Source organism: Saccostrea echinata, unplaced genomic scaffold (genome assembly GCF_033153115.1).
Source record: "Saccostrea echinata isolate AGI-Se365-2 ecotype Australia unplaced genomic scaffold, CSIRO_AGI_Sech_v1 ptg000012l, whole genome shotgun sequence".
In the NCBI taxonomy this organism is placed as follows: Eukaryota; Metazoa; Mollusca; class Bivalvia; order Ostreida; family Ostreidae; genus Saccostrea; species Saccostrea echinata.
Window position 1 is genome coordinate 21,471,478 of NW_026889761.1, and position 12,247 is coordinate 21,483,724.

Genomic DNA, 12,247 nt, shown 5'->3' on the forward strand with positions numbered 1-12,247 from the left:
TTTTATTTTGGATTTAAAGAAAATATTACCTTTTTTATTCTTAAAAGAATATTTTAGTTTTAAATTTCCTTCTATCATTTGAAAAAAAAATTAATAAGCTTTAAAGTTTGAAAAAATACGAAATATGAAGAATTATTGATAAAACGATAGTGAAACGAGACTTCAGAAATAAAAACAAGAGCAGGAGGTTCCTCCCAGTCAATGATTTTATCACAGTATGATGAGCGAAAGGGGGTAAATGAATCCAAACATGGACACTCCACAGACACATGGGTTTGTGGAGGAAATTAAATTTCATGAACTTCAATGCCATGAGGTATGCATCTTCGCCAAATATCAGTTCTGAATTTTCTCTGTCATATTTTGTTTTGAACATATTTTATTGGTAGTATGTCAAAGGGAATCAATGGACATATTGTAGGCCTATATATGCCTTATACTTGTAGAAATTTGCTAGGCGTATTTTTATTTTGTTTAAGGTTGTTGGAAAGGGTGCTTTTGGTGTTGTTAGTAGAGCTAAATGGCGAGGGAAGGAGGTTGCAGTAAAGCTAATTGAGACTGAATCAGAAAGGAAGGCATTTAGTACAGAATTGAAACAGCTGTCTAGAGTTGCCCACCCCAACATTGTGAAGCTGTATGGAGCATGTAAAGAACCTCCAACAGTAAGTAATGAATTGCCTCATCATTTTACTGACATGATAAGTATTTTAGTGGTGGGATTTCTTAAGTTAAAATGGACCTTCAGCTCAGCAGTCTGTGCGAAAAGTTTTATGGGTCACTCAGGACATTTGGGATTGTGTACTCTTGTGTACACACAGGATCGAACCAAAGTTTGTCAGACCAAAAAACCTAAAGTAAGAAAGTGAAACAGGTGAAAATGCAGAACCAAGGACACAATCATTTACGTACTTGAATTTGTGAAATATATTTTCTAAAAGTAAATGATTTTATGACTCCGTATCAAAACAGTAAAACTCAAAAACGAACACTGAGACATAGGAAATTCTGTTCCAGTGTAAAACATGAGGCATTGGACCCGAAGCCCTGTACATCAGTCAGGTCCAGCAGTCAGATGTCTTTCATATAGACTGCATCAGGATATCTTTTAATTGCCAAATAGAGATTTGTTTTTGTTCTTAAATGCTCATTTAAAAAAACATTTTTACATTTTTGGACAATCAGACTTTTTTGTTGTAGGACTCTCACCAAACATTCTGAGCATCCTCATCATACTAATAAAACTGTTGTTATTGTCTAATTTATATGGTAATTGTAAATTCTTTGTTCACACTTCCTTTTTGCAAAATTGATTTTAGCAATTAAGGTAAATATTATGCATATCTTTAGGTGTGCCTTGTGATGGAATATGCAGAGGGTGGATCTTTGTACAATGGTGAGATTATTACCTATACATCATCATGATAATTCCTGATACTTACAAACCACAGCCACTTATACAAAGAATCTGATTGATTTCATAGTACATAATTAACTACATCTTGATGTTAGCAAAAACAGAAAAATAAAATTAACAAACTTCTAATGGAATGTATGGCTATTTGTAGTGTTGCATGGGGCAGGCCCCCAGCCCACCTACACAGCCGCCCATGCTATGAGCTGGGCCCTGCAGTGTGCCAAGGGAGTAGAGTACCTACATGGAATGAAGCCCAAAGCTCTGATTCACAGAGACTTAAAGCCACCAAAGTAAGTACAGTAAAACAAGCTTATAACAAAGTGCCAGGGACGGACAATTTTGCTTCGTTATAAGTGTACAGCAAAACACACTTGTAACAAAGTGCCAGGGACAGATGATTTTGGTTCGTAAGAAAAGTAATTTGTTATATCTGTTATGTTCACAATATATTTTATAGCCATGGGAAATTAAAATCACTTGGCTGTAACCGTCAATTCATTATAAGCGTGTTCGCTATAAGCGTGTTTTGCTGTAATTCGTTATATCCATTAAGTTAACAATATATTTTTTTATTGTAATAAGCAATGATTGTGAAGAAAAACGGAAGCACCTTTTCATATTTTGTACTGTGTATAAGAGCACTTTTATTTGTTGTGAACATTTACTTATATTCATCAATGTTTTGTTAAAGTTCACACACATTAAATCCTCCATTTGTTGTAGCCTGCTGTTGATAATGGGTGGGACAGTTCTGAAGATATGTGATTTTGGCACAGCCTGTGATATACAAACACACATGACTAACAACAAAGGGAGTGCAGCGTGGATGGCACCTGAAGTCTTCGAAGGTTTGTATAAAACAGGATTTATTATTTTACCAGGGGTGTGCAATTACAAAAATTAGTTACTAGCTCGTCGGGCTAATGGCAGTAACAAAGTTACTAGCCCGAGGTTGCCAGTCACTAGCCCATTAAGTACCGAAAACAATACATGTATAAGATTAACAAAAAGGTAAAAAAAAAAAAACCATTTAAGTTGAAATAAATAAAGGAAATAATGGTTTGCGCTTTGTTATTGTCAAGTACTTCAACCTATTTTTATCAACTATAATTGTTACTGAAACGACTGGCGATAGCAACACACAATACATATACATGTAGGTTAAAACGAATTAAAGATTACGATTTTACAACAAAGTTAATTCGTACATCAATTCAGTCCACGTAAATATATGTATACTTTCGTTTTAGATTTACTAGCCCGACAGGCTAACGCAGTATAGATTTATTATAGCCCGACCTCTAAAATTGGTAGCCCCGGGCGTTGGTAATTGCACACCCCTGATTTTATGGTAGTATATTTTTTATCCTCTGAGATTGGAGCTCTTTGTAAGTCTATTTTCAGTGAGGTGTACAAAGACCATTGATCTTGAAATGATTTTCTATTGTTGGTATGGGACAAATTCTTATGGAATTTGTTCACTATAATTTTCAGGTTGTAATTACATTTAGAAGTGTTACACATTGTAAAGCAGTCTGTATTTCAGATATTTGTGTACTGATTTGTTGTATTGTTTACATGCAGTAATTACAGTTACATGTAAATGTATGATATATTGTATACTGATTTGTTGTATTGTTTACAGGCAGTAATTACAGTTACATGTAAATGTATGATATATTGTATACTGATTTGTTGTATTGTTCACAGGCAGTTATTACAGTTACATGTAAATGTATGATATATTGTATACTGATTTGTTGTATTGTTACAGGCAGTACCGGATAATTATAGTTACATATAAATGTATGATATATTGTATACTGATTTGTTGTATTGTTTACAGACAGTACCAGGTAATTACAATTATATGTAAATGTATGATATATTAATATATTCTAATTTGTTGTATTGTTTACAGGCAGTGATTACAGCTACCTTTATACTTATGATACGAGGGTTGATCCGGAAGTTATGTCCTAACTGCTATAAAATCTTTAATAATCAAATGTTATAAAAAAAAAATTTGAAGCACTAATAGCTACCTATTTAAAGTTTTGCCTGAAAATTTCATTCAATTATACAAAATACTTTTTAAAATATTACAATGAACCTAATTTAGGTTTTGTCTAGGCTTGGCCAGAATGTTACTGACGTTTTTATGACGTTCATTTTCAGCACTCATTTTCAGTTCAACTGCATATCTTTTTAACCACCCACATGCTTCTTTTTAGTAATCTTTACTGCCATTTTGCTATAAACCGTGTTGTTTTGAGTTGTAGTATTAAAATTATTTAAACTTTGTCCAAATGTAATTTCTAAATTCATTTTTTTGCGTAAATTTTGTCTATCATCAGATTCAAATAATTGTTGAAGTGAAACATCATAATTGTGTCTCTACATTTTTGCTGTGCAGCAGATATACAAGACCCCATATTGTGTTTATTTTAATATTTTATAAAGTTTTGCATATATCTGAATGAATTTTTTTTTTTTTTGCAAAAGTCAAAAAAAATAATGTTTTCCCAAAGAACCAGCTTCCATCCAAATTGATCAACTGATAAAAAATGCCCCTTATAAATAAAAAAAAAATCTAAATATAATTGTTGTAAGATACACCAAGATTTTGTTCATAAACCTCAACCCCTAGCCTGTCACAATTGATCTCTAACCGTTTACTTTGAAGTAAAGGGAAAAACTTTAGGTAGAGGTATAAAAATACATACAATAGTTTTGATGAAAACTTTTGATTATTAAAGATTTTATAGCAGTTCTGACATTACTTTTGGATCAACCCTTGTACAATGTAAACTGATTGACTGTATAGTTTACAGGCAGTAATTACAGCTACAGATGTATGATATATTGTAAACTGATTCATTGTATTGTTTACAGGCAGTAATTACAGCTACAGATGTATGATATATTGTAAACTGATTCATCATATTGTTTACAGGCAATAACTACATGTACAGATGTATGATATATTGTAAACTGATTCATTGTATTGTTTACATGCAGTAATTACAGGTACAGATGTATGATATATTGTAAACTGATTGACTGTATAGTTTACAGGCAGTAATTACAGCTACAGATGTATGATATATTGTAAACTGATTCATCATATTGTTTACAGGCAATAACTACATGTACAGATGTATGATATATTGTAAACTGATTCATTGTATTGTTTACATGCAGTAATTACAGGTACAGATGTATGATATATTGTAAACTGATTTTTTGTATAGTTTACAGGCAGTAATTACAGCTACAGATGTATGATATATTGTAAACTGATTGACTGTATAGTTTACAGGCAGTAATTACAGCTACAGATGTATGATATATTGTAAACTGATTCATTGTATTGTTTACAGGCAGTAATTACAGCTACAGATGTATGATATATTGTAAACTGATTCATTGTATTGTTTACAGGCAGTAATTACAGCTACAGATGTATGATATATTGTAAACTGATTCATTGTATTGTTAACAGGCAATAACTACATGTACAGATGTATGATATATTGTAAAATGATTCATTGTATTGTTTACAGGCAGTAATTACAGCTACAGATGTATGATATATTGTAAACTGATTCATTGTATTGTTTACAGGCAGTAATTACAGCTACAGATGTATGATATATTGTAAACTGATTCATTGTATTGTTTACAGGCAGTAATTACAGCTACAGATGTATGATATATTGTAAACTGATTCATTGTATTGTTTACAGGCAGTAATTACAGCTACAGATGTATGATATATTGTAAACTGATTCATTGTATTGTTTACAGGCAGTAATTACATGTACAGATGTATGATATATTGTAAACTGATTCATTGTATTGTTTACAGGCAGTAATTACAGCTACAGATGTACGATATATTGTTAACTGATTCATTGTATTGTTTACAGGCAATAACTACATGTACAGATGTATGATATATTGTAAACTGATTCATCGTATTGTTTACAGGCAATAACTACAGCTACAGTTGTATGATATATTGTAAACTGATTCATTGTATTGTTTACAGGCAATAACTACATGTACAGATGTATGATATATTGTAAACTGATTCATTGTATTGTTTACAGGCAATAACTACATGTACAGATGTCTGATATATTGTAAACTGATTCATTGTATTGTTTACAGGCAATAATTACAGCTACAGATGTATGATATATTGTAAACTGATTCATTGTATTGTTTACAGGCAATAACTACATGTACAGATGTATGATATATTGTAAACTGATTCATCGTATTGTTTACAGGCAATAATTACAGCTACAGTTGTATGATATATTGTAAACTGATTCATTGTATTGTTTACAGGCAATAACTACATGTACAGATGTATGATATATTGTAAACTGATTCATTGTATTGTTTACAGGCAAAAACTACATGTACAGATGTATGATATATTGTAAACTGATTTGTTGTATTGTTTACAGGCAGTAATTACAGGTACATGTAAATGTATGATATATTGTAAACTGATTTTTTGTATAGTTTACAGGTAGTAATTATAGCTACAGATATATGAAATATTGTAAACTGATTTGTTGTATTGTTTACAGGCAGTAATTACAGTTACATGTAACTGTATGATTTATTGTAAACTGATCTGTTGTATTGTTTACAGGCAGTAATTACAGTGAGAAGTGTGATGTCTTCAGCTGGGGAATCATTTTCTGGGAGGTCATCACAAGGAGGAAACCATTTGATGAAATTGGTGGTCCTGCCTTCAGAATCATGTGGGCTGTTCACAATGGTAAAGAATTCATCTTCATTTTGACATTTGTTTAATCATGTTTGCTAAGGCTAAGCTACCATTAACCAAATGTACCCCCTTGAAAATGAAGGTTTACATTCAGATGTCCTTGACTTACTTACATTCAGATGACCTTGACTTACACCACTGAGATTTTTTTTCAGGTACCAGACCACCACTTATAAGGAATCTTCCTAAACCACTAGAGATACTGATGACCAGGTGTTGGCATGGTAACCCAGCAGAGAGGCCCTCAATGGCAGAAGTCTGTAGAATTATGACCTACATGTTCCAGGTATTTAAAGGGATTCTTTATACATTTAATTATGTTTGCCTGTCTGCTTCTTTTCAATTTCAATACAATAGATAATGTATGTACATTGTAACTACATGTATGCATCCTATATGAACCAAACTTGTATGAGAAGTGTATCTGTCACTGCATATTCACTTATAAAGTATTCATTATTTGGATGCTGCATCTGTCCAAAGTGTACATTTTTTTCTAGATTAGTGGTCAGTTTTTAACTCACCTGAGCTAAAAGTTGAAGTGAGTTTTTCTGATTGCATTTTGTCTGGCTGATTGTCCTTCAGTAAAATTTCACATTTTTGACCTCTCAAAGTCCACTGAGCCACTTTCAACTAAACTTGCCACAAAGCATCCTTGGGTAAAGGGAATTTAAATTTGCTCCAATGAAGGGTCATGCCCTCTTTCAAGGGCATAATTAAGAATTAGTGAAAATGTAATTTAATTCTATTCAGTGAATTGGTGAATTTAGTGAAAATGTAATTTAATTTTATTCAAATCGTGACCTCTTGAGGTAGGAGGGGGCCACAATGGATTATCGAAGTTTTACATAGGAATGTACATGTATAGAGAAAAATCTTTTTTAAAAAATCTCTCAAGGCTTGATTAGTCATGTTGATAAGGATGCATCCTCAGGTAGTGTAGATTCAAATTTGTTCGAATCATGAACCCTGTAATAGGGTGTGGCCACAATAGGCAATCAAAGTTTTACATAGGATTTTATAGGAAAACTCTCTAAAAATCTTCTCAAGAACAGCAACAGCATAATTAGTCATACTAATATGGAAGCATCCTCAGGTTGTGTAGATTAAAGTTTGTTCAAATCATGACCCCTTGGGGTTGAATGGGGCCAAAATAGGCAATCAAAGTTTTACATAGGAATGTAAAGGGAAAACATCTGCTGATGAAGAACATCAGAACCATGAGTGACTCAGGTGAGTGTTGTGGCCAATGGGCCTCTTGTAATTTTAGAGCATGTTCATTGTCAAGTAGCTAAAAGCTTGCCAGGACCAAATGTGAAGGAAGATTGACCTATCTAGCAATCAGTACAATTTTCGTGCTTCATTTGTTACATCTGATTTACTTTTTCAAAATGAGTGGTTAGAGCAAAAAAAAAAAAAAAAATTGAAGCAGGTCCTTTCTCAAGTATTTGACATCCAACCAGAACCAAACTTGCAGGGCTGATGCATCTATGAATGCCTACAACAGCTTGTAATACTGCAGATTCTGCATCTAACTTATACACGTATCTTCTAGATCAGTTCTAGTTTTTAAATAAATTGGTGCCGGTTCATTTCAAAGTGACTATTAGCTCTACCAGTACCAAACTGGCATGAATATGTGCCTAAGGATATATACTATCATTCATGCTTCAGATGCTTTATCCGAGGTATATGTTTTGGCTAGGTGGACAGATTTCAGTTTTTAGAGCAGGTGCCTTGTTGATTTGTTCCTACACTGATTCACCACTGATGAGTTAGTATTGTTTAGTTTTTCAGTGGAGCAGACCAACCACTGGAGTATCCTCCAATGAGCGAGTCCTCAGATTCACCTGACTGGAGTAAGTCATTTACCCTTTCTATAATCAACAAAGAAGTCAAAGAAATGAGATATTTATTTTAATGACCAAAATGATATAATACATATATCTTGGATAGTCTGAAATTACAGTTTTGAACCTTTGAGATTTAATGTTCACTTAATTGAATACAGGTACATGTACATGTAGATTCAACTCCCTTACTTAATTAAATGAAAATACAGAATGGAGATTTAGTCATAAAAGAATATATCAGATTCATTTACATGCACAATGTAAGGATTATTGAACAAACATCAAATAAATATTTTTGTGCATTTATTAAAGAAATGGAGAGTTTATATCACTATACACTAATAAGACATAACCATGTAATCGTGCTAGAATCCTTCTTTTTCTGCATTTGTAACAATGGTTGTTTTATTTTCAGCATTCAGTTCTCGTCCAAACAGTATGGCCTTCAGTTCACCCCCGTCTACATACAATACTTCTGCCCCAGCATCTGAATCTCGATCTGATACTCTCATCAACCCCGACCCATACATACAGGGGGATCCCCCTCCCATCCCACCCAGAGGAAACCCACCACCAGTGGTGGAGGTAAGAGCTTGTTTTAGTAATATTTTTCATCAATTAATCTGCTTAAGTTCTGTATAAGACATATTCAGTTTAGAACTTTTTTTTCACAAAAAGTAGAACCCATTTTGTACAGGTGATTTCAATTTAAACAAATTTTAAGCAGTTTTCTTTCAGTAGATTGATTTTTATTATGCAGGGATTATGAAAAAAAATTAAATATTTTTTATATGAGTGTGCTTTGTGGCTAGTATATTGGACATTTGACATTGACAGTACCAAAATGAAGTAGGGAGAGGACAAATGAGCGCTCCAGCTTCTCTAGCGGCCAGCCGAGAGAGCTTAGCGGAGGGTAGAGCTGGCACACCTGTAGAGCAGTACAAACGGTACTCAGCAGATCTGACCCGCCTCAGCGAGGGGGATATCCTGACTCAGGGCAGTAATGGAAGTGGCAGCAGTACAGGCTCTCACAAAGGTAAGTCATGTACAGCACTGTACAAAAAATGTATTGTCAAATCACAGATTCATTATGAAAGCATCAAATCATAATCAGACATTTATACTTATATTATAATGCTTTGTGTACCAAACTAATGGCAGTTTTTCTGCATTTTGTACACTGTAATAGCTTACATTACATACATATATTCTCTGCAGTAAAATATGTAAACATGTATACAAATAATTAACCAAAAGATTCACTACATTGTACAGAACAACCAAAAGAATCATAAGCTAAAGTAGACGCTGAGAAAATTACATCATATAAATTAACTTTCTGTCAAGAGATGTGCAGTCTTGTAAGATACTTTCTGAATGGGCAACTGACTAATCTGCCTGTAATTGAAGAAAAAAGAAAAGAAAAGGAAATCTTGGCAAAGTTTATTATGAAATTTCTGATCCTTAACAAAAAAAAAAAAAATAAATGAATTAAAGAAAAAAAAATGTCAACCATCTCCCCAAAAATAAATCAAATATTTCAGGACAGCATATTGTTAATAGTTGACGATTTGGTAAATTATTGGTGAAACACAGATTTTATTTTTGATTAAATATACCAGGAAAGCAGGAGGATTTTAATTTTTTTGTGCTGCATTGATGCATTGTGTCAGTATTTGATTTCAAGGTTTGAACTTCTTTTTTTTTTAATTTTACCATTGTTGTTTATTCAGTTTGATTTGTATTATGAGAAGACTAACTTTTTTGTTGAAAAACCAGATTTACAAAAAAGAATCTGTTGCATGTGAAATATTAATGTTCCAAAGCATGGAATCTCCTTGATAATAAGAATCAATGCTGAAATAATGCTGAAATAATACAGATCTGGTGATAAACAGAATAAGACAGACATGTAAATATTTAATTTTAAAATGAAAATTATTTGAAATGTAAATGTAAGTGACTCTAGAAATGTAGTTCAAATGTTAAGGAAATAAACTTGATTTGAAATAAAATTGAAAAAAGAAACCATCAATAATTTTTATTATCCTGTATGGTTCTAATTCTTTATAGATGGGTTTTTAGAAATGAATTCCCCAGTGTAAAATATTTGTAAAAAGAATTAAAGTATAAAAGTTGTGTTCCCTTTGTTAAGAGTTGTGTCCCCTGTGTTGACGTTGTTGACATTATTCTGTTAGGACATCGTAGAACGGGATCACATGGTACATACATTTTGTTTTCTGGTGGGAACCCCATGCATAATGTGCCAATTTCAGGTGAGACTATTTTGTCCATTTCCAAATGCTTGTTTGTAGGTCAAGAAATTTATTAAATAAATACATTTGGAACACAGAGTGTAAATACACTGGACCTTACATTAAATGTCTTTAAATGAATTTGTTAAATCTAACTTGAAGTAAATTTTTTCAGATTAAAATTGTTAAATTAATTTTTATTACACATTGAAAATTGGATAAACATTTTAAAATTTATTAAATCTAACTCTCATAATTTAGTTGCATGAAGTGGGTGAAGGGACTATTTTGCATATGTTAAAACAATTTATGAATTGTAATATGTCTGTTTTCATATAATAAAATGTGTAATATGTATGCACTTTGTTACATGATTTTCTTCACTGCATGAAGCACATTTATGAAATCCATTGGTTAAAAAAGGAGATAAAATTTTCATCTATCTAATTTGTTAAGAGATGTTTAGTAGATAGTTGACTAAAAATGTATTTAATTGTTATAAGATATTTTTATACTAGTAATTGTCTTGTAAGAAACTAATTAAAGACCCTATATAAAGCTTTTCCTCTCAGAAAATGGAATTTTGTTTATTTAACATCATGCAGTTGGAAATACCAGGGGAAAAAAGAAAAAAAATCTTGGAAGACTTTTAAATTTAAATCCATTTTTTTTTGTATGATTGTCATAGAAATAAAAGTAGTAGAAGTATTACAATTTTTCACACTTCTTTAAAATGGATCACCCTTAAATGTTTTCTGAGGTATATTACCTGCCTAAAATACATGTACAATCAAGAATTGAGAATTTATCTGCATGATGCATGTTTCTACAGTTTAGTGTATTTTTGATCTGCAAATTTTAGTTGAGTTTATTTTCTTTGGTTAATGATGTTATTAGTTTTAGCTTGTTCTTCATTATGTTTGAGGTATTAATCCTTTTGAAATAGATTCACTTTATAATTAGTCTTTAATAATTCAGTTCAATTAACACCTTACAATAATATTTTAGAAATTTTCTATCAGTAGCTGTAAAAAGCATTTTGATGACTTTAATAAACGGAAATAAAATTCACTATGATAAAATATGGTCCTGAGTCCCAAAATGTATTTTAAATTTTATGTATTACATAACAGTATTCAAAAGGATTAAAGATCTCAAGCACTTGCTTGACCTAGTCCAAAATGCAAACAATTGACTCCCTCCCATTGACAGGGCGATCTCATCGACGCGGCGGATCTGACGAGGTGACCCAGATCAGACTGGGAATGTCTAGCTCCCCTGTGTTTGTCAATGTTAACCCTTCCCATCAACCCTTTGTCAGTCCCCCTAACAACATTCCGCACGTCAACACCTTTCCCGGAACACTACACTCCCCAAACCATGAAAACACCATCCCCCAGCGCTCCATCTCCCACACTCCTCCAGAGTCCGAACGGATAACGAATGTCGGACCCAGACACCAGTCGTGGACCCCAGAGATGGGTATACATCCTGTCTTACCTAGCAATGGTCAGCAGCCAGTAAACTCTACAGCAAGTGACCCTCAACAGACCACAGGTTTGTTTTGTGACATCATGAAATTGTTGTTATCATTTTTGTTGAATCTTCTTTTCCGTTAAAGAATTTTGGAAATCACAGCCCACTATGTACTGTTAATTTAAAATTCCTTTTCTGGATACTTGATATGGGATGGCTTTCAGACACTGATTGCAACATTTTGTTTCTGATTGATGATAAAACAGTATGGCTTCTCCTTATTTCTTTATGTTGTTTATTTGAATAAGCATGACCATTTAGAGTTTGAGAATGTCTTTGGTAGTTAATTGTAGAATATATAACCCAGAAAGCATCTTTACATTAACTCTGTTGATTTCATGTGATTGATATAGAGTATTCCATTTCACATTTCAAAAAA

General features: G+C 32.5%; 1 protein-coding gene across 3 annotated transcripts in view; it reads left to right on the plus strand.

The window, feature by feature from the left end:
- The first annotated feature begins 145 nt into the window (after positions 1-145).
- The window catches only part of LOC133185528 (mitogen-activated protein kinase kinase kinase 7-like), a 28,740-nt gene continuing 16,638 nt past the window's right edge, over positions 146-12,247 (plus strand). Inside the window, exons 1-12 of one of the 3 annotated variants that reach the window (XM_061320820.1) lie at positions 146-316; positions 480-662; positions 1,348-1,393; positions 1,566-1,704; positions 2,138-2,262; positions 6,087-6,215; positions 6,380-6,510; positions 8,014-8,083; positions 8,493-8,662; positions 8,915-9,113; positions 10,276-10,353; positions 11,545-11,889. In XM_061320820.1, coding sequence (XP_061176804.1) covers positions 239-316; positions 480-662; positions 1,348-1,393; positions 1,566-1,704; positions 2,138-2,262; positions 6,087-6,215; positions 6,380-6,510; positions 8,014-8,083; positions 8,493-8,662; positions 8,915-9,113; positions 10,276-10,353; positions 11,545-11,889 — 1,693 coding nt within the window. In that variant the 5' untranslated portion in view covers positions 146-238. The remainder of the gene's footprint in view (positions 317-479; positions 663-1,347; positions 1,394-1,565; positions 1,705-2,137; positions 2,263-6,086; positions 6,216-6,379; positions 6,511-8,013; positions 8,084-8,492; positions 8,663-8,914; positions 9,114-10,275; positions 10,354-11,544; positions 11,890-12,247) is intronic. The other 2 variants (XM_061320821.1, XM_061320822.1) reach the window with 2 other exon arrangements.